At 60.7% G+C, this 27,353-nt stretch overlaps 1 protein-coding gene across 8 annotated transcripts in view; it reads left to right on the top strand.

Annotated features, from left to right (window-relative positions):
* The window catches only part of PLEC (plectin), a 55,963-nt gene that overhangs the window by 4,419 nt on the left and 24,191 nt on the right, over positions 1 to 27,353 (top strand). The window contains exon 1 of one of the 8 annotated variants that reach the window (XM_025871287.2): positions 16,110 to 16,844. The exons of 3 other annotated variants lie outside the window; for them this stretch is intronic. In XM_025871287.2, coding sequence (XP_025727072.2) covers positions 16,307 to 16,844 — 538 coding nt within the window. In that variant the 5' untranslated portion in view covers positions 16,110 to 16,306. Of the gene's footprint in view, positions 1 to 16,109; positions 16,845 to 21,429; positions 21,585 to 22,199; positions 22,490 to 23,912; positions 24,136 to 26,626; positions 26,905 to 27,353 lie in introns of those variants that run through there. 4 more of the 8 variants (XM_073893367.1, XM_025871292.2, XM_025871290.2 and 1 more) reach the window with 4 other exon arrangements.

The raw sequence follows: 27,353 nt of genomic DNA, 5'->3' as shown, positions 1-27,353 counted from the left end.
GTCCACTGCTCTGCCCAGAACGTTCTCAGTTTCCTGCCTGCCTGAGCTCCCCCCCACCCCCGCCTTCTCTCCAGGGAAGATTCCACGTGGGGCTGGAGCTACTGGGTCTATGGGGGGAGAGCTCTGGGTGCCCTGTGGGAGAGGGACTGCAAGGGCTGTCCTGACTCCCAATTCCCCAGAGCCTGGCCTAGAGCAGCTCAGAGGCTGGGTGTGGGAGGGCAGGGAGGGTTAGGGGTGAGGGAGAATCCGCGTGGGTCAGGTGAATGGGGTAAGGGTGCTGGTAAAGGAGCAGCCCAAGTCCCTTGTGGTGCTGTGTGCATAGGGCCAGGGGCCTGTCCGTGGGTCAGGGCAGGGACTGGGGCTAGCCAGGAGGGCCTGGGGAAACCGGGGTGGAGACTTTAAGGCTGTCCCGTGGGGCTGGGAGCAGGGTGGCCACAGAGTCAATGTGGATCAGAGCGCAGCACCTGGGTGTTCTGACAAAGCCGCTGTGGTGGTCCCAGTTGGGGAGTGGCATGGGGGTGGGGTTGGGGGTGGGGGGCAGGGCCTCCAGGCAGAAGGTTTGGGTAGGGAGCCTGCATGGCCTGGGGAGAAGGTGGGTCCAGAGAGGCCCTGGGAGGGGTGTCAGCATGTCTGCAGGGCATGGGCCCAGTATGTGTGTTGTGTTTTCTTTGAGACTCAGCTGGAGGGGCTTCCCCCCTCCCTGGCAGGACTGGCATCATGCCTGGCACCGTCCACACATGTCTCACCTTTTCCGGGCCTGGACTCTGAGCTGGGTCGTCTGTGTCCCTGGCGCCACCCCCGGCCCTCAGCCAGCATTTGCAGGGGCCTCGCGTGGATGAGTGGGTGATCAGCATGGGGTGTCGTGTTTGGTGACCAGGGCTCAGCCAGCAGGAGCCAGGCTAGCGGTTATCTGGGCTCTTTGGAGAGGACTTTTGGTCTGTGTTTACTGTCAAAAGTACAGTGTGCTCAAAGGAAACAAGACAAAACAAAACAATGACCACATTATGGAAGTACAAAAAAAAACTGTTATAGTCACACCTCCGGCCCCCAGTCTCACTGGCTGGGGTGACCACAGCGTGAGTGTGTGTGTGTGTGTGTGTGTGTAAGAGAGAGGGAGGGAGGACAGTGGTTTTTAGCATATTAATAGACTTGTGAAACCATCACCAGTCAATTCCGGAACACTGACATCCCCCCACCCGGCCCCTGGCAAACCCTGATCTACGTTCAGTCTCTTAAGGATTTGCCTGTATCAGACATTTCTTATAAGTGGAATCAAACCATTTGTATCTGGCTTCTTTTATTTAGCATGATGTTTTCAAGGTTCGCCTATGTCATAGCGTGTGAAGGACGTCATTCCTTCCATGGCAGAATCATACTCGACGGTACAGATACACATGTTCTGTTTCTCTGTGCATCAGTTGATGGACATCTGGGCCATTTCTACCTTTTGGCTATTACGAATAATACTGTTGTGGACATTTGTGAGCAAGACATGTTCCCCTGTCTCCTGGGTAAACACGAGGGAGTGCATTTGCTGGGTCATGTGGTAACTCTATGTTTAACTGTCAGAAGCACTGCCAGGCTGTTTCCCACAGCAGCCGCACCGTCCTGCGCTCCTCACAATGGCGTGTGAGGGTTCCAGTTTCTCCATGTCCTCACCAGCACTTAGGCTTATCTGTCTTTTTGAGTGTAGACATTCAGTCCTAGTGGGTAGAGGGAGAATCTCATTGTGATTTTGACTTTCGTTTCCTGGTGGCTAATGATATTGAGTGCCCTTTCATGTGCTTATTGGTCATTTGTGTACCTTCTTTTGAGAAATGTCTGTCCAGATTCTTTGTCCATTTTCAAAATGGGTTTTTATCTTTTTGTTGTTGAGTTGTAGGTGTTCTTTATGTATTCTAGATATATGTCCCTTACCAGGTATGGGATTTGCAAAACTTTTCTGATTCTATGGGTTGTATTTTTACTTTCTTGGGGGTGTCCTTTGAAGCATTAAAGTTTTTAATTATGATAAGTCCAATGGGTCTATTTTTTTTGCTTGTGCTTTTGGCATCATATCTAAGAAATTATTGCTTATTCCAAAGTCATGACGATTTATGCCTAGGTTTTCTCCCAGGAGTTTTATAGTTTTAGCCCTCACATTTAGGTCTTTGATCTATTTTGAGTTAATTTTTAAGTGTGGCATGAGGTAAGGGTCCAGCTTCATGCTTTTACTCGTGGATATCCAGCTGTCGCAGCACCATTTGTTGGAATGGTTATTCTTTCCCCAAGGAATGCTCTTGGTCCCCTCAGGCTTTTGCATGGGCACTAAATATTCCATTACCCAGAAGCACCACAGTTTATTTCCCTGGTCCCTTTACATGGACATTTGGGCTTATCGTTAAAAATGATTGTATTTCGGGGCACTTGGGTGGCTCAGTTGTTGAGTGTCTGCCTTTGGCTCAGGTCGTGATCCCAGGGTCCTGGGATCAAGCCCCACGTCAGGCTCCCTGCTCCGCAGGGGCCTGCTTCTCCCTCTCCCTCTCCCCTGGAGCGTGTCTCTCTCTGTCAGATGAATAAAAATTAAAAAAGAAAATCTTAAAAAAAAAAATTCTATTTCTAGATTGCCTTCTGGTGTACGTGAGTGCCGCAGATACAAGACACACTAGTTCTCCAATTCTTTGCCAACTGATTGGTGAGAAAATCCAAACTGTTGTAATTTGCATTCTTTGATTGGTAAATAAAGTGAGCCTCATTTTGTAGTTCTCAGCTATTTTCACTTTTCTTCTTTTATGAGTTGCCTATTCAAAAATGTTGTTCAGATCTAGGAGGCAGGCAGGTAAGGATCCGGGTTGGGAAAAAAAAAAGCATTGTTCATTTTTCTGGAAGATGTGTTTCTCTTTGAATTATAAGAGCTCTTTCCGGGGCACCTGGATGGTGCGGTTGGTTAAGCCTCTGACTCTCGGACTCTTGGTTTTGGCTCGGGTCATGATCTCAGGGTCCTGGGATTGAGCCCCGTGTCAGGCTCCCTGCTCGGTGGGGTGTCTGCTTCTCTGCTCCTCCCGCTCCCTCTGCCCCTCTCCCTGCTCGATCCCGCTGTTTCTCTAAAATAAATAAATAAATAAATAAATCTTTTCAAAAAGCCTTAAAAAAAAAAGAGCTCTTTACATATTATGAATATTAACTTCCTTGTTTGTTATATATGTTTCGAATTTGTCTCCCAGTTTGTTACCTTTGGTAGGTAAACTTTTATCGAAATAAAACATTCCTCCAGAAAAGCCTACAAATTGTACACACGTGGCTTACTTAAATTTCAAAGTTTCCTTGTGACCAGCCCTGAGATCATGAAAATAGCTTCTTAGCCTCTTAAAAGGTCCCATGTCCCCCGTTGCTGTGTTGACTTCTCACACCATGCGTCAGTTTTGGCTGATTGTCGTTTAGTTCTGCCTGTGGTGTCTTTAGCCATATCAACTTTAAAAAATGTCCCAGTCTTTTATTTTATGACCTCTGAATTTTATGTTCTGTTCAGGATTCTCCTCTTTTATAAAAACAGTTGCTGAGAGTGTCTTCAAGTTCTGGTGTGTTTGTGTTCTAACATCTTCCTGTTTATCTGGAATTTGTTCGGGGCTGAGGTGTGTGGGAGATGGGGTGTTGTGCTCAGGGTCTGGACTTGGGTTAATGGGTGACAAGGAGGATTTTGAATATCTCCTTTCCCATGAAACTCAGCTTCCTGAGGGCAGGGTCCGTGTCCTGCTGCACTTCTGTTATAAGACAAGCATGGCTTAGGAATGAGTGGGTGGATGGGAGGGAGAAGTGGACCCCGAGCCAGACCCCTGTGGGAACCCTGGTCTGGCATGAAGACTCCTGGGTGCCCCCAGAGCAGTCGCTGAGGAGAAACATAGTGGTGGCAGGAGGCAGGGTGGGAGCCGAGGAGATTCAGAGCAGCTTGGGAATGGAGCAGCATTTCTGCAACAGGGAAGGCAGAAGAATGGGAGTTTGCTTTTGGGCATAGGTGTTGGAGATGAGCAAGCCTACGGAGACTCCAAGATGCTGGAAAAGGCTGGATGAGCTGAGGGAGGCCAGTCTGGGGCAGTGCTCTGGGGCACTCACGAGGAAGAGAAGAGGCCCGTGCTCTGCGCCTTGGGGCAGCTGGGGAAGCAGGGGCAGAGCCATAGCACGGGGTCCTGGCAGCCCAGTGAATGGGAAGGGGTGATGAACCCAGGGAGGGCTACTTGGGCGGGGAGTCTCGAGCAGACGAGGCCCAAAGAGTGCCCAGCACTTGGTGATAAGGGACACTGGGGACCTTGGTGAGACCTGTTTGAAGGTGCAGATTGGAGGTGCCAAGGGCGATGTAGGGATAAGAAGAGGGGTGCAGGGCTGGAAGGTGTCCGGCAGTGTGGGAGAGAGGACGCCCTCCAGGACAGAGCGGTGGCGCGCAGGCGGAACACTGGCCGGGGCCCCTGGGGCAGCGGGGGCCTTGGCCCAGAGGGGCGTCCGTGGCCATCGGGGGTACGGGCATGGCCGAGTGCTGGGCAGTCTCTCTCCTTTACCCATCTGCCCATGTTGGGGCTGAACGTGATCACCCCTTGCCACTGAGGGTGTTGTGGGGTGAGCAGGGCTTGGGGCTGTCAGGCCTTAGGGTGTGGGAAGGTGTGGGTGATGGTGCCCCCAGCCTCGGTTTCCCCATAAAGCCTGAGGGGAGCTGGCGGTAGGGGGCAGGGTCTGGGTGCCTTCAGAAGGGACTCAAGGAGGCTGGAGAGCGTTGATGCAAGTGGGAGCCAGTTGTAGGCCCACCGCGGACAGAGAGACACGGTGGTGGGGGAAGCCAGTGTGGTGGGTGTTTGGTGGGGTTGTGGGTGGTGAGGCTGGGGACCCAAGAGGGGGCAGGCACTGGGTTATCTGGTGGGGGCCCAGGTTGCTGGTAGACCGGGTGGAGGGGAGGTCAGGAACTCGTTCTCAGGTGATGGGAAGAAGGTGCCCACTCAGAAGACATGGGACAGGAGCCTGTAGGGCTGGCCCTCTCCTCTGGGGGAGCTTGGGCTCTGCTTTAGCTGCAAAGGAGTTGTCCCAGCTGGGTGGTCGGCTCTTGGCAGGGACCTTTACTGCTGTCCTGATGCAAAGGGGATGTGGGGCCAGGAAGAGGGTGAGGGGACCCTCTGCTGCCCACTCTGGTTCCTGGGGTGGGGACAGGTTGAGGGCCAGTTCTGCAGGAAACGAAGGCCCTAGAAGGATGTCTGGTGTAGCTGGTCTGGAGTCTGGGTTCAGGCAGGCTGGTGGGGGCGCTGGTGCCTGGGACAGAGGGGGAGGGGCGGCCCCCTAGGACGCACGGTGCAGGGCTGGAAGTACGCCCCGCAGGGGGAAGGTGTGAGGCAGCCGGTGGGAGGCCAGAGAGGTGTCCACAGCAGGTGTCTCTGGGTGTGGGGTTCTTAGGGTCTTTATTCTGTTCTTTGTTTTGGTTTTTCAAATGAATGTGTATTTTGAACTTTTGAAATGTATCCTTTTTTCTCCTTTCTCGTTAAGTGGATGGCTACAGGAAAGCTTATAGGACCAGAGTTAGCCTTGAGGGACATGGCTGAGCGTCACTGTGGTTATTACTATAACAACTCATGCCTGGCTGTGGAATACAGCCCCCAAGAACACCCCTCTCCTAGGTTCCTGCGGCAGCTATAACAAGTTGCCTCAATCTGGGTGGCCTGAAACAACAGAACTTTACTGTCTCACTGTTTTGGAGGCCAGGAGTCCAAAATCAAGGTGTCGGCAGGGCCACACTCCCTCAGAGGCTGCAGGGCTGCTCCTACCTGTGTCCCAGCTCCTGGGGGCCGTCAGCCCTCCCTGGGTGTGACTGCAGCTCTGTCTTCAACATGGCCTCTTCTCCTGTCTCTTGAAGGATCCTTGTCACTGGATTTAGGGCCTCCCCGAGTAATCCAGGATGATCTTATCTGAAGACTCTTAATTATAACTGCAAAGACCCTTTTTCCAAGTAAGATAACATTCGTGGGCTCTAGGGATTTGGAGGTGGACGTGTATTTTGGGGACCACCATTCAAGCCACTGTTGTCTGCCCTCTGTCCCCCTAAAATTCATGTCTGTCACATGCAGAATACATTCATCCCTTCTCACCATCCCCCAAAGCATCACCCCATTACAGCATCAACTCCAGTTCAAAACCTTACTTAAATTTCAGGAGCTCAAAAGCCCCACGTCTTGTCCAGAGTGTCTCAGTCTGGACTAGGAGAGGCTCTGGATACAGTCCACCCCGGGGGCAAAACTCCTGTCTGCCAGTGGACTTGTGAAACTAGTAAGCTAGTCCTAGGCTGCCAGAATACAATGGTGGGGCGGGCATAGAGCAGACATCCCCCTTCCAAAAGGGGGAAATAGAAAGTGAGCGCAGGCTCACAGTCCCAGCCAGTTTGAAACCCGCAGGGCAAATTCCTTACTCCTCTGTGGCTGGATGCTCTACTCTCTGGCCTCCCGCTCTGGGCCCAAGGCTCTGCCCGTGGAGTCCTGTCTCCTTTTCCTTGAAGGGCAGCACAGGATTGAAGCTGAGTAGCACTATCAGCCCATTTCCTGCCTGAAGAATCCCAGAACCCTAACTGTCTTTCCTCATTGTGTCCTGTCTCGGTCCCGTCCTCCAAGCTGGTGGTGTCTCTGCGGGTATGACATTCGCATACACCTCGTGGGTCTCCCGTGTATGTCACAGGGACCCGTGTCCTTAGACAAGAGCGTTCTCCCAGATCTTTTCTGGATGACCCCACTCCATTCCTAGCTTCTGCTGAGACGGCTGAGTGGACCTGTGGGTCGGACAGCTAATCTCTTCAGCAGAAGGCTGTCGGGTCACCCTTGGCTGTCTCTCCAGGGCCTGCTTTCCCAACATTAGCATATCCTGCGATCTGAACAGGCTGGGACTCTCCTGGGTCACCAGTGCTAACTGTCCCTTCCTCGACGATGTCTGTCCTCCTGAACTTTCCTGTGAGCAGCAAGAGGAAGGCAGGTCACACCTCCCACACTTCACCTGAAATCTCAACAGCTAAAGACCACTCACAAGTTCTGCTTTCCCCCCAACAGTGGAACGTGGTTCAGCCATGTTTTTGCCACTATTTGATAAGGATCGCCTTTCTTCTGGTTTCCAGGAATGTGTTCCTTACTTCCTTCTGAATCCTTACCAGCAACACGCTTAGCATCCATGTTTCTTTCTTTCTTTCTTTCTTTTTTTACGATTTTATTTATTTATTTGACAGAGACAGACACAGCGAGAGAGGGAACACAAGCAGGGGGAGTGGGAGAGGGAGAAGCAGGCTTCCCGCGGAGCAGGGAGCCTGATGTGGGGCTCGATCCCAGGACCCTGGGGCCATGACCTGAGCCGAAGGCAGATGCCTAACGACTGAGCCACCCAGGCGCCCCAGCATCCATGTTTCTACCAACAGTCTGTCCACGGCAGTCCAAGCTTTTTCTGCCATGCTCCTTGGAGTCCTCCAGCCTCTGTCCACAGCCCAGTTCCGAAGCCACATCTGCACACTCAGGCATTGATCACCCACCCCCAGTAACAAAATGTTGACTAGTTTCCTGTGTCTGCCATAACACTTGCCACACACAGGTGGTCTGACACACACAGATGCATTCTCTCAGCTCTGGAGGCCAGAAGTCCAAAATCGAGGTGCTGGCAGGGCCATGCTTTCTGGGAACGCTCTAGAAGAGAAGCTTCCTCATCTCTTCTAGCTTCTGGTGGCTGTTGGCGTTCCCTGGTTTGTGGCTGCATCCCCTGTCTTCACATGGCTTCTCCTCTGTGGCTCTGTTCTTTTCTGTCTCATTGATTTTAAAAAATGTGTATAGTATTTTGTAGTACAATTTATTTATAATTTTATAATTTGACATTATAGAGTATTTTAGACACATGTAACTTCTTTTTACTTAATGTTACCACATGGACCTCTTTCTATAACATTTACTTACAATATAACATAACATAATATTCCTTTGTAGGGTAACTATATCATTAAAAATTTTTTGTTGTTAAGTAAAGTCTACCCCCAATGTGGGGCTCAAACTCATGACCCTGAGATCAAGAGTTGCTCTACTGACTGGGACAACCAGCCACCAACCATATCGTGTTTAAACTAATCTGCTCTCATGCAACGTTAAGGTTAGTATTTATTTATTTGATATTAGGGTGGCTGCAAGGAGCGGTTTTGTAGCTGGATTGTTGGGTGTGTCTGTGACTACTGTTCAAAATAGAATTTCTGGATCAAATCGTGTGTAAAACGTAAGCCTTATCTACACCAAGATACTGTTTTTTACGTATCAGATTGGCCAAAATCCCAACACTTGGATTTCTGGATTGTGTTGGGGAAGCTGTGGGAACCAGGCCAGTGACGGTGCCTATCAGATGGGCGCCCAAGGGGGCTGCGCTCCTGGGGTTCCTCGTGGCGACAGGTCTCCTGGGGGAGGGCCGAGGGCCCCCGCTGGCAGCCGGGGGACGTCTCTGTGCTGTGGGCTGATGGCAAAGCCAGAGGGTCGGATGGTGCATGTGAGGTGTCACTTTTTGTGTAAAAGGAGGAAAAGTGACAATCATGTTTGTATTTGCTTGATTTTCCATAAAGAAGTTGCAGAGGAATAAACAGGAAGCCAGCCCCAGCGACTGTAACACTGTGTGGGTGGGAAGGAGCCTTTCCAGCCAGAGTTCTGTGTTTGAGTCGGGGCAACGTTTCCCATTCGAACACGATAGTTAGAGTTTCTGAGGTGTTTGCCAGGTACTGCAGTTGCTTCTCCTGCTGGTCATGGGAGGCCTCACTCCCGACACCTGCCCAGCGCCCGTGTTACCCTTTCAAACGGCCGACAGAACCTTGCCCGTCTAGAACATCACATACGTGAGGCCGTGTTAACAGAGGTACCCAATGGGGCCAGTGGGAGGGCCAATCAGAATTGCAGGGTTAGCTTGGGGGGTGTTGGACCTCTGCACTGGGGAGCATGAGTCCCCCGGTCTTTCTTTATGCATGGGGGGCTCTCCGCACTTGAGTTCTGACGGATTTTTATTTATCTATATTTACATTGCTAATGAAGGTTTTTTTCCCCTTATGTTTTTCTTTTTCTTTTTTTTTAAGATTTTATTTATTAAGGAGAGAGAGAGAAAGCACAAGCAGGGTGAGCAGCAGCAGAGGCAGAGGGAGAAGCAGGCTTCCCGCGGAGCAGGGAGCCCGATGGTGGGGCTTCATCCCAGGACCCTGGGATCATGACCTGAGCCGAAGGCAGACGCTTAACCGACTGAGCCACCCAGGCGCCCCTCCCCTTATGTTTTTCTAGTCCTTATTGCTGGCCTATAAGAAACCCCTTGGGTCTTTTAGAGGTATGGCTCGAGCCAGCCACTTTAGCGAGCTCTGTCATGGGTTCTGACAGATGGTCGGCGGAGTCTGTCTTGGTGCTGAGAGGAGGAGATGCCAGCGTGTGTAAGCGCTCTCTGTCCTGGGCTTCTCCTGCAGGGGCTCCTTTGCCCTCACATGCCCTGGACCAACCTCACGGGAGGAAGCCGAGGGGGAGGCAGTGGGTTTAGGAGGTGTCCCTAACCACTGCCCCGAGGGCCCTGCAGCGTGGCTTGCTCCTTGCAACACTCCCTGCCCCACCACATAATGTCCTTGTGGGACCAGGCGGGGGCCTGGGAGGACAGCCCCGACGAGCCTGTCTGGTCTCTTGTAAACAGTGTGCGCCTTTCCTGGTTTACTGGGCCACTTTTTTTTTTTTTTTTTTAAATCAGAACTGCTTCTGGGTTTTATCAGATGAGTTGTCAGCGTTTTTGAGATCCATATACAGGTTTTCTTCTTTAATCTATTAATGAGGCAAAACTACATTAATAGAGGTCCTGGGAGTACCTCATCCTGGCACCATGAGAGATCCTTCCCTTTTTGCCCCCACGGCCAGGCCCACGTGTCCAGGTCTGGGGTTTGGCGATGCTGAGGCAGCCACCGGGGCCACCCAGCTAAGTGTCCCTGCATTAGTTCGCTTGTCCCTGCTGGGAGGGACTGGCAGAGGGGTGCATGCAGGGAGACACCGGTGTCTCCCCTGGCCCGGAGACAGGGTCCACCACGCTGCAGGGGGCAGGGCAGCCCAGGGCGGGCGGTGCCAGCAGGGCTGTGGTGGGACCTGGTGTGTGCATGGCCGTGTTCTGGGGGCTGCCAGGACCAGCCTGCTGAGAATGGAAGTGGCGTGGCAGTGGCTGTGCAGATGAGGATGGGTTTGAAAGATATTTGGGGGCAGAATGACGGAGCATGGGATGTGGGGGCTGGACCCAGGATCCCCCACCAAAGTCTCTGGCAGGCGCCTGGTAACAGCGCTATTCTTGAAGGGGGCTGCACGGAGACAGCTGGATGGGGCCTGAAGAGGTGACCTCGGTGCTGCCCAGGCCTTGCCCAGGGTCCGCAGGAGCCGGGGTAGTGAGCCTAGACCTCCCAGGAGCCGCCCAGAGCGGCTGGTCGGGCCGAGTTCCTGCCGTCATCCAGCAAGGGGTGGCCTCCCAGGCAGAAGGTTCTCCTCCTGCCCCAGCCCAGCAGCTTCCCAAGGTGGAGGTGGACCCTGGGCTGTGGCTGTAGGGCGAGATGGCCCCCGTGCTCCTGCTGCGGGCGCAGTCTGTGGGTCGCACCGGGTCAGGTCTTCCCTGGGTGATTGTCCACCTAGGTGGAAGGTGTCTGCTCACACAGCTACAGTTGTTACACGTGCCCCCTGCATGAGATCACCTGAGTCACCTGCTGGGAGCCCCAGCAGCACAGGCTGCCATGGGGGTGGGGGACAGCTTTGAAGCTCGGGGGGACCATCGGGAGGAGTGCCATGCCGAGGGCAGGCAGGGTCTTGGGGAGCAGTGGGACTTTCTGAATGACAGATGAGGGTGTGTGGGGACAGGGGCAGGGACCCCTCCTTGCGGGTCCTAGGGATTTGGAGGTGGATGTGTATTTTGGGGACCAAGCTAAGGTAGCCAAGCCTACCAGGGTCTCACAGGTCTTGTGAGGAGGGCTTTGTCTCAGACAGAGGGGCTGGGAAGGAGGGGGGACCTGGTTGTGGTGCCAGGGCTCAGCTCAGGTTCCAGGGACCCCAAGGGCATGAGCTGGCTCCTGGAATTTGCAGAAAGCTTCACCATTCAAGGTCTGAGCTCCTGGCCCGGGTGACCTGATAAGGCTCTAGCAGGCATGAGAGAGCCATGCTGCCGGGTGAGACCATCCACCCTCCTGAGGACCTGCGTATGAGGCTTCGTGGGCAGTGAGGCCGGTAGAAGCTGAGGGTGTAGGGTGGGCTGGAGCCTTCAGTCTTACGCACTGGATCTGGGGAACCTGCTTCCTTTCCTCCTCACTGTACCTCCTGCCTCCAGGCCTTGTCCAAGGTATTCTGAGGGGACCCCCAGCTTGGTGAACCCCCGTGAAGCCCCTCCCCGCCTGCCCCAGCGGTCTCCACATTCTCTGGGACTGGCCCTTTGCACGAGGGGCCATCTTCCTCTGTTCGCTAGCTGCGGCCTGTCCTTTGGTCCTCATGTCGCTGCCCCTTCCTCCGGGAAGGGACCAAGCAAAGGGCTCAGCGTGTCCCATGGAGCCTTGTCAGGGTCCGCGTGGCTGCTGCCCACTGCTGAGGCCATACCACGTGGCTGCTTTTGGGGGCAGATTCGGCGGGGCAGGCTAAGAACACCTCCCCACCTGGCCTTCCAGCTGCCGCTGCTCTGCTGAGAGCGGCCCAGGTTGCTAGTGGCTGCAGTGACCACTTACAGGCGGGCAGCCCAGCTGGCGGGGACCAGGTAGGGGACACTCCTCTGAATGGTTGACCCCCAGAGTGGGTGTGCAGGCTGTAAGGGTGGGTGGCCTGGCCTGGAAGGAGACTGAGTCAGGCTGGCCACATCTTGTGGGGGCTGTGTCTCTCCCCCACAGCCCAGCGCAGAGGGCCAGGGTGGAAAGGCAGGGCGCAGTCCTGGCGTGGGCACCCTAGGTGTGAGCAAGGCTCCTGCAGTGACTGATGGCTTCCCGTGGTGCAGTGAGTGAGACGGGCCGCGCCCTGAGCCCACCCCATCAGTGCCGCCAACATTTGCCCCAGGACCAGGTGGTGATGGTCAGGAGACTGAGCGCTCAGCATTCAGGCTGCTGGTGGGGACCCTGCAAGGAGATGTGCTGGGGCCTGGACTGGAAGTAGCAGTTGGTGGAGATGCTGATGAGTGGACAGACTGGACGGTGGAGCTGCCAGGGCCTGTGGGGTTGGCCACGAAGGGGGGGGGGTGCAGCAGCCCCGGGGGGGTGGCCTGCACCACTGCATAGTGGGTAGAGATGTACCCACTGAGCTCGGAAGATAAAAGCATCCCAAGACAAGCATGACTGGAATTTGCTCAGTGGGAGCGGCTGAGGCTGGGGTGCAATTTAGAGTCCTGCGGGACATAAAATCTTAGGAGTCAGAGTATACAGAGAGCATCTTGAGCCAAAGGAGTGGGTGAGGTGGCCCAGAGGAGCGGCTGGCCACCCAGGGAAGAGGGTGGAGTGTGGGTAGGGGCAGAACCGTTGGGGCAAGGGAGGTGGGGAGGTGAATAGTGGTGACGTGATCAAGGGGCAGGTCCAGGGTACTGGGGCCTCCCGCCCTTGCCCTGGTGGGATCCGCCTACCCTCCACAACCAGGGTGCTGGCTGAGGAGGTCGCCAGGTGGCCCAGACCAGTGGGTACCTCCTGCAAGGAGTGAGTGGCCGTGGCTTCGAGTTCCGGGAAGCCACGTGCACGAACGACCCGAAGGTCACTCTGAGGGTGGCAGAGGCCAAGGCCCAGGGACTGTGGGTGGGGAAGGGTGGGCCATTGGAGCGCACCTGGATCCGGCCTGGTGACCCGGCAGTCTAGCTGGAGTTAGCAGGGTCAAGCACCACGAGGTGGAGGCTGGAGGATGGGGGCGGGGCGGCGGCCTTGCCTTGCGCATTGATCAGCCCAAGCCCCGCCCCGAGCTGGCAAGCCCCGCCCCAGGCCTCCCGGCTCCTCCCCCAGGCTGCGGCTCTGGCCCGGGCAGTGAGTTGCGGGGCTGGACTCGCGTGGCGGCGGCGCCGCCGCCCTCAGTCCCGGTGGAGACATGGACCCTTCGCGAGCTATCCAGCAGGAGATCAGCTCCCTCAAAGGTGCGGGCCGGGGACGGGGCCCAAGCCAGGGTGCGAGGACCAGGCGGTGACCTCTATCTGCGTGCAGCCCTGCGGAGGGCTGCGGTCAAGGTCTGCCGTCCCGGGAGTAGCCTTGGGGCTGGGGAGCCGGAGCCTCGGGAGACCCCAGGCCCGTGCACCGCCAGGTCTCCACCTGGGCGGGGGCTGCCCTGGGCTGGCCGGGGGCTACTCTTGCCGCAACCCTGCAGCCTTGCAGCCTTGCAGTCCTGCAGAGTGTCGGGGGGCGGGGCGGGCTGCTGCAGCGGCGGAGGCGGGTCGGAGGTGAGAGCTGGCTTTTGTGGCGGGTCCGCCCCTTTTCCTCCCGGCCTCTGCGGAGCCCCCGCCCCGCCTGCGGCCCTGCCAGCCTCCCTGCCGCTTTGCAGCCCCGCAGCTCGGCGCCCGAGGGGACCGGCCAGGGCAGTGGGTATCACTGTGGGGAGGCGCCAGGCGGGCTGGCCCCGGGCAAGTCCACACTGCGGCTCTTTGTTCTGGGGTGGGGGGGCTGGGGGCTGCCCAAGAGCTCCGACTGGTTGCCCTGGAAACCTGGAGGGCCCGGGAGGGCTCTGGAGTGTGAGGGGGGGAGGCCGCCCTGCTCCCCCGCCCCACCGACCCGCCCGCCCTGGCCCTCCCGGTGCCGAATCAGCGACTTCGGCTGCGGTTCTGCAAGGGTGGGGGCGGGGCAGAAAAGGGCATCCTTCCAGCCCTGGGACTTTGGGGCGGGGGCGCCCCCATCCTGGCGCAGAGAGGGACAGGGGGAGGTGTGCAGGAGCAGACGAAACTGCCAGGAACAGCTTGCTCCAGGCTCCTACCTGCCTCTCCCCTCATTCACTGAGGGCGCCTGGGCCGGTGTGTGGGGGGGAATTCCCTACCATGCCCCGCCCCCTTTCTGAGGTTCCCCACGTTGCTGCCATCGCTAGTGCAGGCCTGTGTAGGAGGAGAGACCTTAGGTCCAAGTGTTTGGGAGAGCTTGGGGGTGGCTTGGAATCATTTTGGGAGGGGGGCATCGGTTGGTTTGGGGGGCGGCTTGGGGATATGGGGGCAGTAGGTCGGGAAATCATGCCAGAAAGATGGCCTGGATGAATGGGGTAGGCATGGAGGGAGAGCAGGAGGTGAGTGAGGGGCTGTAGGGTGGGCAGGGGGGAGCGCAGGAGGCCTGTGGGGGAGGGCTGAGGAACAGACCAGGAGAGTGGGCGTTTTTTGGACACAGGGCTGGGCCCGGCCACTGTCTGAGTGCTGTCCTGAACCACAGCTGGTGCTGGTTCCCGAAGCCACAGCCCCGGCGGCGGGGAGGGTCCTCAGGCGCTACTGGGCTGAAGGGGCGTGGACGCCGTCCACTCCCGCGCTAGCGGTGCGTCCTCCCGGAGCCGGTCTCCTAGTGGGCTGGCCCGCTTCCTGCCCTCCAGGCTGCAGGGGAATGGCGGAGGGCGGAGGGAGGGCGCGGCAGGGAGCTGGCGGGCGGGGCCGTGGGGGCAGTTGGCTGTACCTTCAGTTTCCACCGCCGCGTCCGCCAGCACTGGCGCACGCGTGTGTGTGTCTAATGAGTTTGTGCGCGCGCGCGCGCGTGTACGACGGCGTGAGTGAGTGTGTGTGTGTGTGTGTGTGTGTGTGTGTGTGTGTGTGTGTGTTGGGGGCGCTGTTTGGCGCTGGCGCTGCGGTGCCATGGCAACGGCCCCATAAACCCGCCCCCACCCGCTGCCAGTTGGCCGCTTGCCCGCGGGCGCCTCCCACCTCGGGATCCCCCACCCCCGCCCTATTTGCCCTATTTATAATCAGTTCCCGGCCTAGCTGCGCTTGGTGGGAATGGGTGTGTCGGCCTAGGGGAAGGGGGAGAGCGCGGATCTGGGTGCGGGTCGGTGGAGTATGGGGTGAAATAGGGGGAGGCACGGGATGTCCATTCTTAGAGCCTCAGCTATGGGAGCCTGGAAGTGACTGATGGGTGTGGCCCTGCCAGGCCCCAGGGCCCTCACGTGGGACCCGCAGCCCGTTGTGGACCCCGCTGCTGGTCCCCCTTTCACTTGGGCCCCTGACCCTCCTCTGTTGTGCTGCTCCTCTCCCCTGCATCTGTCCAGCTTGTCCACAGGCGGACACTCCAGCCACCCAGGGCAGGGTGTCTGTGCAGCAGTAGGGGCACCAGGCCTGCCTGGGGTGGCCGGGACTTGGTGACCGATTTTCTGCGGCAGCTGAGAGTTTCTGGCTTCCAACAGCTGGCCTGGGGGTTGGGGGGGGGGATGAAGGCCTGCCCAGAGCCCCCTACTCTGTTCCCTGCTCAGAGTGTTTTGGGGTCCCAGCAGGCTCTGTGTTCCTGCGTCCCCCTTGATCTGGCTTGGCAAAGGAAGTGTTAAATGGGGCGGCTGCGGTCCTGGGCCTGGCATGTGGAGGTGGGGGCTCTGTCCCTTTGCCTGTTTGGGGACAGCAGCCAGTGGTGTCCCACGCCTGCCTGTCCATGTTTCACCGCTGCTCTACTACCATCCCCCTCAGGCCTCTGCTCCCCAAGACCCCACTTCCTGCCCAGATTCTGCCCCCCTCCCCGGGCCCCAGCTCTCCCCTCAGACCTCAAGTGCCCCCCCCAGGCCCAGACAGCCCAGCTCCCACTTTCAGATCCTTGTAGTTCCACAAAACCCTGAGACCACAGCCCTGAGTGGGGCCCCCAGCCTGAGGACCCCTCCTGTCATCTCTGCTCCCCGCTTCCCTTCGGCTCTCTCTGCCACCTCTTCAGATTCTTGCTCTATGGCTGCCACCAACTCCCTCCGCCTCGTCTTGGGAACCGTGAAGGAAGTGTTTAGAAACTGATGTAATTTCTGACGTCGGAGCTGTGGGGCCTGGGCAGGGACGGGGGCTGTTGGGGTGGCTGCCGCGGCAAGGTGCCCCCCACTCTGCGAGGGGCCCCGGCGGCTGTGGGTGGGAGGGGCCGCCCATGCTGCTGAGTCAGAGGGGGCCGGCCTGGGCGTCCCGGAGGGAGGGCGGGCCGGCGGGAGGCTCGCGCAGCCGGCGGGCAGGCGGCAGTGCCGGCCGGAGACTCACTGAGCCAGGGAGCCAGGCGCAAGAGCCACAAGCCCCAGAGCCCGTGCCCTGGAGCTCAGTGTGGTGGCCCGCCAGCCCGTGTCTCACCCTGCGCCGCGGGTGCCTCCTGGGTCTCCTCCCTGTGCCCCGCCCGTCCCCGCGCCTCACAGGCTCCGTGAGGCCAGTGAGCTCACCAGCAGCCATGGTGGCAGGTATGCTCATGCCGCTGGACCAGCTGCGGGCCATTTACGAGGTGCTTTTCCGTGAAGGCGTGATGGTGGCAAAGAAGGACCGGCGACCCCGCAGCCTGCACCCTCACGTCGCTGGCGTCAGCAACCTGCAGGTCATGCGCGCCATGGCCTCCCTGCGGGCCCGAGGCCTGGTGCGAGAGACCTTCGCCTGGCGCCACTTTTACTGGTACCTCACCAATGAGGGCATTGCCCACCTGCGCCAGTACCTGCACCTGCCGCCGGAGATCGTGCCCGCCTCTCTGCAGCGCGTGCGCCGCCCTGTCGCCATGGTGATGCCTGCACGGCGCACCCCCCATGTGCAGTCTGTGCAGGGCCCCCTGGGCTGCCCGCCAAAGTGGGGGCCACTGCCAGCCGAGGACCCTGCCCGTGAGGAGCGGCGGGTCTACCGTCGGAAGGAGCCTGAGGAGGGGGCAGCTGAGCCCCCTGTGGTGCCCGTCACCGTCCCAGGGAACCTGGTGAGGCCTGGCCTGGAGGCGGCCCCAGCCACAGGTCAGCTGCATCCTGGCCCCGGCCATGGGGGATGGGAACGGGGTGCCTGGGCCCAGGCCTGGTGGGCTGCGGTCATGGGAACGTCGCTTACGCCGGCAGGTGGTGCTCTGCCTGAGGGTGTCGGCTGCCCCGCTGGTGGACCCACGTGGCTCCTCCTCCTGGCTTGAGGACCTTGGGCTGGGTAGGCCGAGGAGGAGCCCCGCTGCCAGGCCATCCCCAGGCTCCCCTGGGGCTAGGGGTGGGGCTTGCAGCGCCTGGACTGGCAGGACCAGCTGTGAGCACAGCCCTGCCCCACACCAGCTGGTCGCTGTCCTGGCACTGCCTTTGGCCTGGGCCTTCTCAGCGCGTCCCTGTGGCCTGGTTGCTCCTAGGCCCTCTCTGCGTGAGGTGGCAGTGTGCAGGGGAGGAGCCAGAATGGAATGGGGTGGGGGCGGGTGTACCGGTCTCTAGTAGTGTGGCCCAGGTGGACTGCCTGACCTTGCCGAGCCTCGGGTCTGTCCAGTGCGGGTGACATCTACCCCCATGGTTTTGTGGCTCACATGGTGGTGTGATGTGGTATTGTGACGGGGAGCGTGGCTGGAGTGGGGTTGGTGATGGCCCCGGGGGAAGCCCTGGGTTGGGGAGAGAAGAGCAGACCCCAGGCAGGAGCATTGCCAGCAGACCAGAGGCCAGGGTGTGGTGGGTGCTGGGCCCAGGCCTGGGTCTGTGCGGATGGTGGAAGGTGGGTCCCAGAGGGTGGAACAGGTCCTGTGGTCCCAGGGGTTGCCAGGTGACCCTTCGCAGTGTCCTTCCTCTGTGGCATCCCTCTGTCCCTAAGCAGCTGTGCTGGCAGGACTCAGATGGGCAGGTGACTTGTGTCCCATACAGCTTGAGGCTCACACGTGTGCCTTCAGAGCTCACTGGCCTTGGTGCTGACTTGGGGTGGCCCTGGTGCCCCAGCAGAGGTCGGGCTTGGCTGCTGTTATCACCTTTGTGTCTTGTCACCTGGGGAGGAACCTGGTCTCTAAGGGTCTGGGAAGGGGGCCTGCCATGAGGCTGGCAGGGTGGGCAAGAGTCTGCCAGGTGAATAGGGGCCCCTATTCAAGTTCCGGTGTGGTCTGGGTTGGACCCACTAGGGCTGTGCCATGGGAGCCCATCTGGGAGGATCAGTGAGGTGGTGGGCCAGAGGAATGGTCTCTGGGCTCTCCCCGTGGCCGTGGACAAGTTGCATGGCCTCTTCAAACTCCTGTCGATGGGGTGACAGTGTCTCCCACAAGGGGACGGTGCGTGCTTGGCCGGGTGTTGGTCAGCACTGACTAGCATCCAATGGCCAAGTTCCAGCCCCGGGACCTTCGGCTCTTGCCACCGGCACCCCAGCCAGCCCCCTCTCGAGTCATGGGTGTGGTGAGCGTGAGCGCCTCTTTCCTTTTCTCTCCTCCTTCCTCGTCTGTGGTCAGGCTGGGCGGCTGGGCAGGCACATGGTAGTGGGGCCAGGATGGGGGACTGGGTGTGGCTGCAGTGGGCAGAGCGGAGGGCAGCCCCAGCCCTGATGGAGGTGACTCAGTGTTCCCTCCCAGCGGCAGCCACAGGCGGCAGCTCAGAGTTTCCAACAGGAAATGAACTCCAGCTCCAGGCTGAGTCAGGCCTGCGGGTGTGGGCTTCCCAAGGGCTGAGCGCAGGACCAGAGAGCCACCCTTACTGGGGGGCACCTAGGGCATGCTGGGTGCTGGCTATGGTGCAGGCACATCCTCATCTCTGGGGTTGCACCTAGAATCACCGACTTCTCAGAGAGACCCCTTCCTCCCCGGCTCTGTCCTCTCCAGTCTGCTGCTAGAAGGTTGAAGGCAGGAGTGTATGGGGCCAACTGCACTGGTCACCAGAATGGACTCGGTCAGTGGGTCACCTCTGTCTGTCCAGCCTTGGTCAGGGAGCCACGGACGCTGTGAGGCAGTCAGATGTGCCTGCTATACCTCCGTCCCCACCTGTGAGCCCTGGTGGTCTGCTCATCTGTGTGGGAAGGCATCTGGGGATAGCCTGAGATGAGGGATGAGCGACGGGGCAATCAGGGAGGACCCCTCTGAGGAGGTGCTCTGAGCTGAGCCTGACTGCCGAGGAGCACCTGCTCCACCAAGAGCAGCCCAGTAGAGCGAGGGACGAGGGGAGGGTGGGGGCTGGGAAGCCGAGGCCATGGGCTTTTATATATGAAGTTCGTCTACGTTTCCGATATTGATGCTTTGCCCAGCTCAGAACTCCAGAGGACCCGAAATGCTCATAAAGGAAAGGTACCGCCTGAGTGCTCCCAGCACCGTACACAGAGCCATTCCATGCAGCAGGTGGCCCACCCTGCCGTGTCCCTTGACTCTCCCGCGTGGCACTCGTGTCCCACGGGAACCCGGGGTCAGCACACACAACCGCCTTGCTCTTTTTCATGGCTGCTCGGCGCCACGTGGTGCGACAGGGTTTTGCAACAACACTAGGTCTGTGTCTGGTCTGTGCGTGTTTGCTGGGATGGCTGTAGAGCTCTGGCGGGTTTTTAGAGCAGGTGTGGCAGGATTAGATTCGTCTTTCCTGGGTCCTGTTCGGCTGCGTGGGCAGAAGCATGGAGGATGGCAGAGGCAGGGACACACATGTGGCATTTGCCCAGGCTAGAGACCACGGGGGCTGGGACTGAGCCGGTTGTGGGTTCTGTGGTGGAGGAAGGGGCTGGCCCTGGGGGCTGAGGGAATGAGGGTGTTGAGGGGGGTTGGGGGAAGGGCAGGGCGGGGGGGGTCGCTGTGGGGAGGCTGGTCAGGGCAGGCATTAAAGACTGGCGGGCCCCGCGGGCCCCGTGGGCCGCACTGAGGCTCAGGGATTTCGGGCAGGCCTGTCCACTGTACCACCTAGGCTGGTTGGACCCGTTTGCCCACTGGGCTTCAGCTCTGCGGGCTTCAGCCCTGCTCAGCTCACTGACTAAGGGGTGGCCATGAGGAGGAGTCACAGCTCCCAGAGCTGGGTGGGGAGGCCAGGGCCTGAGTGAGCCCTCCCTCTGCCTCCCACCCTTCCGTCCTCCCTGCCGTCCCTGCCTTTCCTCCCTGCTGGCTCCGTGCTCAGCCACCATGGACAGGTACAGCATGGAGGAGCTGATTCAGCTGGGCCAAGGTAGGGCAGAGCTCCAGTGGGAGGGGGGCTGTGGGCATGTGGGCTCCAGCTGGGCTGGACTGGGATCTCCCAGGCAGCCTGTGGCTGGGGCCCTGGGGGCGCTGGGGGCGCCCGCCTTGCCTGGGACATCAGAACGCAGAGATGCAGGAAAGAGCTGGTCTCCCTCTCAGAGTTGCCTGGGAGTGTGTCTGGTGTGGGGATGGATGGAAGCATCTGGAGGTGAAAGGCCCTGTCCTAGGTGGGCGGTGGGGGGCTACCCACTGCCCTGGAAGGGCCTCCTGGCCTTCAGGAGCCAGTCCTCTAGCTGGCTGTGGAGTCCCGGGGCTGCTCTGAGGCTCCCATGAGAGCCAGTGGCTGCAGATCATTTTCTTTCAGAAATGAGTTTCTGAGATGCGGGATTGGCCAGCTGGAGGCTTGGGGGCCGGCCCCCGACCTTCTCCTCATAGCTCCTGGGCTCCCCAAATGGACCATGGTGCCTATAGCCCAGCGGTCAGAGGCCGAGCGTCGTCTGCTGTGCTTTGTTGCAGGGTGACCTCACGTGCCGGACGCTGCGTGGGCTCCAAGGGCAAGCCCCTCACTTTCCTCAGGCTGCTCATCTGTACCACCCAATAATAGCGTAGGACTTCCTTGATGGGGTTGAGATTGAAATAGAATGGTGTTTCACACACAGGAAATGCTACAAAGTAGGATATAAATCCTTCCATCTGGGCCTTAACTCTTTGTTGACCAGGACCGGAGGGTAACCTGGGAGGAGAGGGGAGCATGGTGACCCCCCCATGTCCTGTTTACTGGCCATGCTGAGCTCTGGGTCTCCAGGATGTGGCTTGGGCATGCCTGCTGACAGGGACCTCCAGCACCAGACCTTCTGCAGACCAGAGGCTGCAGGGGCTCTGGGGTAGGGTCAGGGCAGGCATCAGGAGCAGCCTGGGGCAGGGACGCAGGGCTGTGTGCTGGAGGGCTGGCAAGCGTCCCTGCGGCTCAGCCTGGTTTGGGACACCCCGGGTGGTGTGACCTTGGGGAGGCTACTCTGTCTCTCCTGGGCCAGGTGTTGTGTTGAGTGACTTGTATGGGGCCCTCTGGGAGAAGGGGAGCTGAGCCCCCTGCCCTGTGGCCTTCCCCGAGTGTGCCTCCACTACTTCCTGCATCCTGAGTGGCAGGGCGGGGCGGGGCCCGGCTGCCTCTCCTCCCATGGGCACGAGCCCCCCAGCTTCAGTGTCAGTGCTGGGCCTGGTTCCGAGGTGGACTGTGACACCAGGTGGCTTCTTATTATTAGAATCATGGGCAGGGGCCTGGGGGTGAGTGTCGGGTGGCGCCGCCCAGCCAGACTGGGCCCCAGTGCCCTCGCTCTGCACGTCATGTTCTAAGTCTGGACGAGTGACGGGCCTCGCTTGCCCTCCTCAGATATTTATATCCCCCCCCCCCGCCCCCTGCCCAGCCCTCCCCTCCCCCATGGACACAGGCTCTGCTGCCGACAGCGGCTCGGCCAGCCGTGCCCTCCCGCCACCACCGCCTCTGCGGGGCTCGCGGCCGCCTCCGCGGGCTCTGTGACCCTCTCCAAGCCTGCTCCCACTCCCTGTCTGCCCCCTGGGCTCCCGCTGCTGTCCCTAATGAAGATCGTGCCGGGTAGGTGGCGCAGTCTTCAGAAGCCCTGTGAGAGCCCACAGGAGGCCCCGGGGGTGGGGGTGGGGTGGGGGCAGTGGGGGCAGTGGGCTGGAGGCTCTGTCCTTACTTCCCTGCACACACCCTGCCCTCCCAGGCCATCACCCCAGCCCTCCCTTCGACCCCGTTCGCTGTCCCACATGGGGGTGTTGGGGCTCTGTGGGGTGCTTATCTTTGGGGGTGGTTGGGTCAGCTGCAAGCCTGGGGGGCCAGTGGGGGCTGGGGCGCTGGCAGCCCCTCCCCCCCCCACTGGGCACCTGGCAGCTGTCGCCGGAGGGCTTCTTGGAGGCAGAGTGGGGTGCTGGGACACTGCAGTCCCCCTCCTGGGGAGGCATGGGGGGCCATGCCGAGGCTGCCCTGGGCCGTGCGTCACCACAGGCCCCTCCTCCCGGCGGGTGTGGCTGTGGGTAAGCAGGGGTTAAGGCTCCCGCTAACCTTGAGCGTGCTAGCTGTGTAGGGACAGCTGAGCTGGGCGCCACGGGAGGTGGGTGGGGAGCTCCGAGTGGCCGGGAGGGAGGAGGGAGAGGAGGTGGGAGGGAGCACAGTCAGTGCCGTGTCCGGGACTAGTCCCCGGGGTGCCGGGGCGCCGGGCAGACGGTGCGGTAGGGCGGTCCTGCAGGTTGGGCGGTCCCAGGTCCCGAGGAGCTACCCCCCACCGTCTTCCAAGCAGGAAAGGGAGGGGTCTCCCCGGTCTCTCGCAGCCGGTTCCGAAGGGCAGCTCCGCCCGCTCTGCCCACAGCCGTGCAGCCCCAGAGCCATGGAGCCCTCGGGCAGCCTGTTTCCCTCACTGGTGGTCGTGGGCCACGTCGTTACCCTGGCCGCCGTGTGGCACTGGCGCAGGGGGCGCTGGCGGGTGCAGGATGTGCAAGGTAAGCGCCTCTGGCAGCTACCACCTGGGCCGAGTCCGGGCTGCAGCCAGCAGCCACCGCCCCTGCCCGGTGGCTGGAGGCGGGGCGGGGTGAGGGGCCGCGTCCCTCCCACTTCTGAATTTTCCTGTCTCCTCCCCTTCCTGTCCCGGAGCTAAGCACCAGCACACAGTCGGAGAGCGGAGTTCTCCTCCCCTGTCTCTTCTGCATTGAGGACGCTGCCCGTTTCCCTGGGGGTGGGGCGAGGGTTCAGTGGCTCTTGCATCCTGGAGCCCCGGCTTGGGCAGGTGGGTACAGAGGAGTTTGGGGGCGGAGGCTCCAGACCAGGGCCACGAGCAGTACAGGAGTGCCTCCTTTGCCAGGAAGGCCTCTTCCCTGCTGTCAGGGACAGAGACTGTCAACACAGAAACCACAGCCGGCAGGTGCAGGGCAGGTGGAGGGCAGGTGCAGGGCTGCTGCCCTGGAGCAGGTCTTGGGAGATGCTCCTGCCCAGGACTGAGGTGGGGCTGGGCCTTAGCGCCCTCAGCCGGGGCACAGGACTGCCAAGGGGCAGGCAGCCAGGCTGCGCTCTGCCCACCCCCTGCTCAAAGTCACCCGCTCTGGGCACCAGCCCACTGCAGGTGTGGCCTGCCCAGCAAGGATGGGGTGGGGCCTGCTTCCTCCGGTGAATGGAGCAGGGTAGGGCCCTGGGGATTGGGTTTCTGGCCTGAGGGGCTACCCTAAGGGATTTGGAGTTGTGCTCTGATCTGTGCCTGGGTGCACCTGGGGTGCAGGGACTTGCCTGTCATGAGGGTGGCCAGAGCTGCCCCTGGAGGGTCTACCAATCTCAGTTTGGGCGCCAGGCTCGCTGGACCTGAGGTCTGAGTCAGGATGGGGTTTCTAGGCGTGGCTTTGGGGACTGGGGAGCAGAGGGTGACTCAGCTACAGGGGTGTTCAATAAAATGCATGGGACCAGCCCTTCTGCCCCCCCTTGATTTGACTTTTCCTCCCTCCCTCGGCGCACTTTGTCCCCTGTCCTCACGTGGGGAAGGGGCTCCTGTTCCGTTGCTATCTTGGGGTGCCCCTCTCCTTGCCCTGGCAGCGCCCCTTGGGGCTTTGATGCCTCGGTTCTGTTCTTGGCTGTTCTCAGCCCTCTGTTCCCGGCACCGTTCCCAACCGCCAGCCTCTGGGAACGTCAGTCCGTGGGCGTCAGTCTAGGGGAGTTTCCCGGCGCCTAGGCGTCCCCCGAGGCTCCCCTCCGCGGGAACCTGGGCATCCCGCGAGTTCCCATGCCCCTTTGTTCTGTCGGGCAGCCTCCTTCTGCCGCCAGTCCCCCGGGCCCAGTGGGGTCCTCTCCTTCCAAGTAGGGGCGCGGCTTTCCGGCGCGCGCTGGGCGGGGCGCCCCGCCAGGGGCAGGTTCTTCGGGTCTGGGCCGTGCGCCCGCTGCCTGCAGCCTCAAGGCGTGGGCTGGGGAGCAGAGGCTGCGAACCGTCCTCCCTTATCCTCTGTGGGCGACCCCAGGACGCCCAGGCTCATGGCTGCGGCCGGCACAGGGCGGGCGGGAGGCGCCTTCGCCCTGCAGGAGGTCGTGCTGGAACGGCCGCGCTGGCTGGACGGGGGCTGTGAGCGGGCCCGCAGGCGCTACCTCTACGGGCAGCTATGCTGCGTAGGTGGGTGCGGCTGCGGGGGGGTGGCGAGGGGCACCGTCTCCGAGGGAACTGCCGGGACCGGGAAGGGGGTGGGGCCCGGCCCAGGTGCAGCCCCCCCCCCCCCCCCCCCCCCCGCTCCGCTCCGGAAACACCTGGGAAGGAAGGAGGCGAGGTCCCCTTGGCCTCATTTGTTCGTTATCTGGAGAAGGGGGACGGGAAGGTGGGCGGGGCCGGCTTGGGCTTTGGCCAGGGTTTCTTTCTGCCTTGGGCACCAGGCAGTCGGCAGTCGGGACGCTGCGGGAGGGAGACAAAGAGGCCTTCTGCCGTCTTAGAGCTCTCCTTGGCCAGCGGGTACCCTCCGTCTGAAGGAGCGTCTTCAGTAGCTGTGGAACCCCCAGCCTTAATTTCTACATCTGTAAAAGGAGAACCCTCAGAGGGTCGTGGGCGGCTCTAGGGGACGCTGGCTGGTGGCAGAAAATGTGTTGCTCTGGACAGTACAAGGGTCAAGCAGAGGTGCAGGAGCACCCGTGCGGGAGAGGGAGGGCCAGCTGAGGTCGGCAGCACTGGCGGAGGCCAGTATGCCTGGCTGAGGGCACACACAGGCTGAGCCAGCCTGGGAGGGGTTGTCTGTTGGTTTCAGGGTCTGAATCTGGTGGATAGGGGACGGAGCCTGTACAGGGGCAAGGGGCAGGCAGGCGGGGCTGGGAGGAAAAGGCTTTGGAGGTGGAGGGAGAGGAGGAGCTCCGAGGCAGGAGAGCTTCCCCTGGGGAACAAGTGCTGGAGCTGCCCACCCACTCAAGCATCCTTGGAGACCCCCAGTGGCAGAAAGCTGGAGAAGGGGCTTGGACTGGGGACTAGGGCGGGGGGCCTGGCTCCCGGTTCCTGCTTCTCCTGGAATTCCCTGTTTCCCCCTCCTGACCAGTTCCCAGGGACCTGAGAGGTCCTCTGCCCCTCACCAGAATGACAGTGGGGACCCCGCCTCCCTGCTAGTGCTGGACTAGCCCAGGAGCTGCACATTGTATAGGCTTCTGGAACTCTGGGCGGCTGCTAGGACAAGTGGTCCTCTGAAGGGCCATTTCTGCAGGCTCCAGAGGGGGAGGGGGCAGGTGGGTGTATTGTGGGGTCGGATTTGGGATTTGGGAGGGCTTTGGGAGGGTGAAGAGCTGATGTCTGCTGGGGTTGTGGGGACTGCTGAGCCAGGCCCAGCCAAGCCTCCTCAGGTCCCCAGGCCCTGCATGAGGGTGTGGGGAGTGTAGAGCTGGATGGCCTTCCTGCATCTCGAGCCAGGTTCAGAGTTAGGGCTTGGAGCCCTGGTTGAGTCACTTAGATGCGGGGAGCAGGGGGTGGGGGGGTTGGGGGTGTTACCAGCTCTTCCTGGCTGGCGCATCCTTTGCCCCATGGTGTTTGGGCGCCCTCCCGTGGCCACAGAGGGGCAGCATGGATGGGGGTGGGGTGAGCTTTTCCGGGAACCTTGGCCTGGAGGCTCAGGGTGGGGGGGGGGCAGCGGCTCACAGCTGGATCACATCAAGCCAGATGCTCTGACTGGAAAATTCTTGTGGCTGCTTGGGTGGCTGGGGCAGGCCCAGTGCTGGCCATGGGTGGGTCTGTCCGTACCGGAGGAAGCCAGGCCGTACCCGGACCCTTTGCTCCGCCTCCTACCTTTACAACCCTGAATAGCTGCTATCTGTGAGCCCCACCCAAGTGCAAACAGCCCCCAGGTGTGGTTTCCTTTCCTGTGAGTCACTGCGCTAGGGCCCCCTCCCCAACCCTGATTCACTGGCCTGCCCCCCGCCCCCCCATGCTCCCCACTGCCCCCTGCACCCCTCCTCCCCCTAACTCGGGCCCGAGTTCCTGCAGATTGGGGCTGGGCGGTCCTGCCTGATGAGTCAACGCTCAGCTATGTGCCCACTCCTGCCCCATGTGCTGTGCTTCTGGATGGGGGAGCACTGCTCCAGGACGTGCCTGGTGGGCAGCTCAGAAGGGCCAGGCCAGCACAGGATCATAGTGGCCCTTGAGCAGGGGCATAGCAGAGCCTAGAAGGGGGCGGGGGCCACAGGCATAGGGCACACAGGTCTATCAGGAGGTGTGAGTTACGGGGCTGCAAGAAAGAGTCTGCTCATCCCCCCAGCTCTCTGTCACTCAGCTTGGGGTCCCAGCTGGCAGGGTGGGCAGGCTGAGGGCTGGACCTGGGCTGAAGCCCTGAAGGGAGGTATGGCTTGGGGGGCACCCTGGGCCCAGCCACACGCAGGTACCCCTCCCTGTGATGGGGTGGCCAGAGGGATGGTGTGTGGTCCTGGCAGCGTGGATGCGCAGTGGCGTGCCAGGTCCCGTGGAGCCCCTGGCTGTCCCTTTGCGATTGTGGTGGGCCGGGTGGGTGAGGAAACCCCTGGGTTTCCTGTTTCTGTGGGGCCCTGGGTGTGGCCGTGGGGGAGGGGCCACCTTCCTCCTTCCCTCTGTGGGGGGAGGGGGGGTGGGCAGGGAGGGGTGGGGCTCCCGGGGCGGGGACAGCCGTGCGAGGGAGTCCAGCGGGCAGGGAGTGGTCACGCCAACTCTGCTTGGAGCCGAGCAAGCGAGTGAGTCCCGTGCGGCACCAGCCTAAAGCCGCCCGTGTGCCACGAGGGCCGGAGCTCAGCACCTGGGGGCCTCAGGACCACGCGCTGGACGGGCGGGGCGGCACCATGTCTCAGCACCGGCTCCGTGTGCCTGAGCCTGAGAGCCTGGGCCACAAGAGAACCAGCTCGGAGGACAACCTCTACCTGGCTGTGCTCAGGGCCTCGGAGGGCAAGAAAGGTAGTGGGCACTCCCCGCTGGGCAGGGCCCACTTCCTGCCGCAGGAAGCCTGGCACTGGGTGGGGGTGGGGCCCCGCTTCGAGGGTCTGAAGGTAGGGACAGAGTCTGAGGCGGGTAGCGTCCCGGGCCGCGCGAGCGCCGCGTCCGGGCCCAGGTGCAGAGCTGGGGTGGGGGTGGGCAGCCACGGGTGCCCAGCATGGAAAGGGCTGGCCCGTGTTGGCAAGGCTGGCACTAGCCGCTGGATCTTGAGTATAGGGCTGTGGTGGGTGGGGGCGCTCTGTGCCCTGGGGAAGTCGGCTGCCCTGTTGGGACAGTACAGCTTTCCTCTGGCCCCACCCTTGGCCTGGGTCCTCGCCGGGAACCTTTCTGCCCAGGTCTCCCCAGGCAGTGTGTGTGGGGGTGGGGCCCGCTGCGACTTGTACTCTCTGGTTTTTGGGTGGGGCTGCGGG

The sequence above is a fragment of the Callorhinus ursinus genome, unplaced genomic scaffold (genome assembly GCF_003265705.2).
Source record: "Callorhinus ursinus isolate GAN/ISIS: 27379988/994484 unplaced genomic scaffold, GSC_fseal_2.0 scaffold5, whole genome shotgun sequence".
NCBI lineage: Eukaryota > Metazoa > Chordata > Mammalia > Carnivora > Otariidae > Callorhinus > Callorhinus ursinus.
The sequence above is the reverse complement of the archived record's forward strand: the minus strand, read 5'-3'. Positions and strand labels throughout refer to the sequence as shown.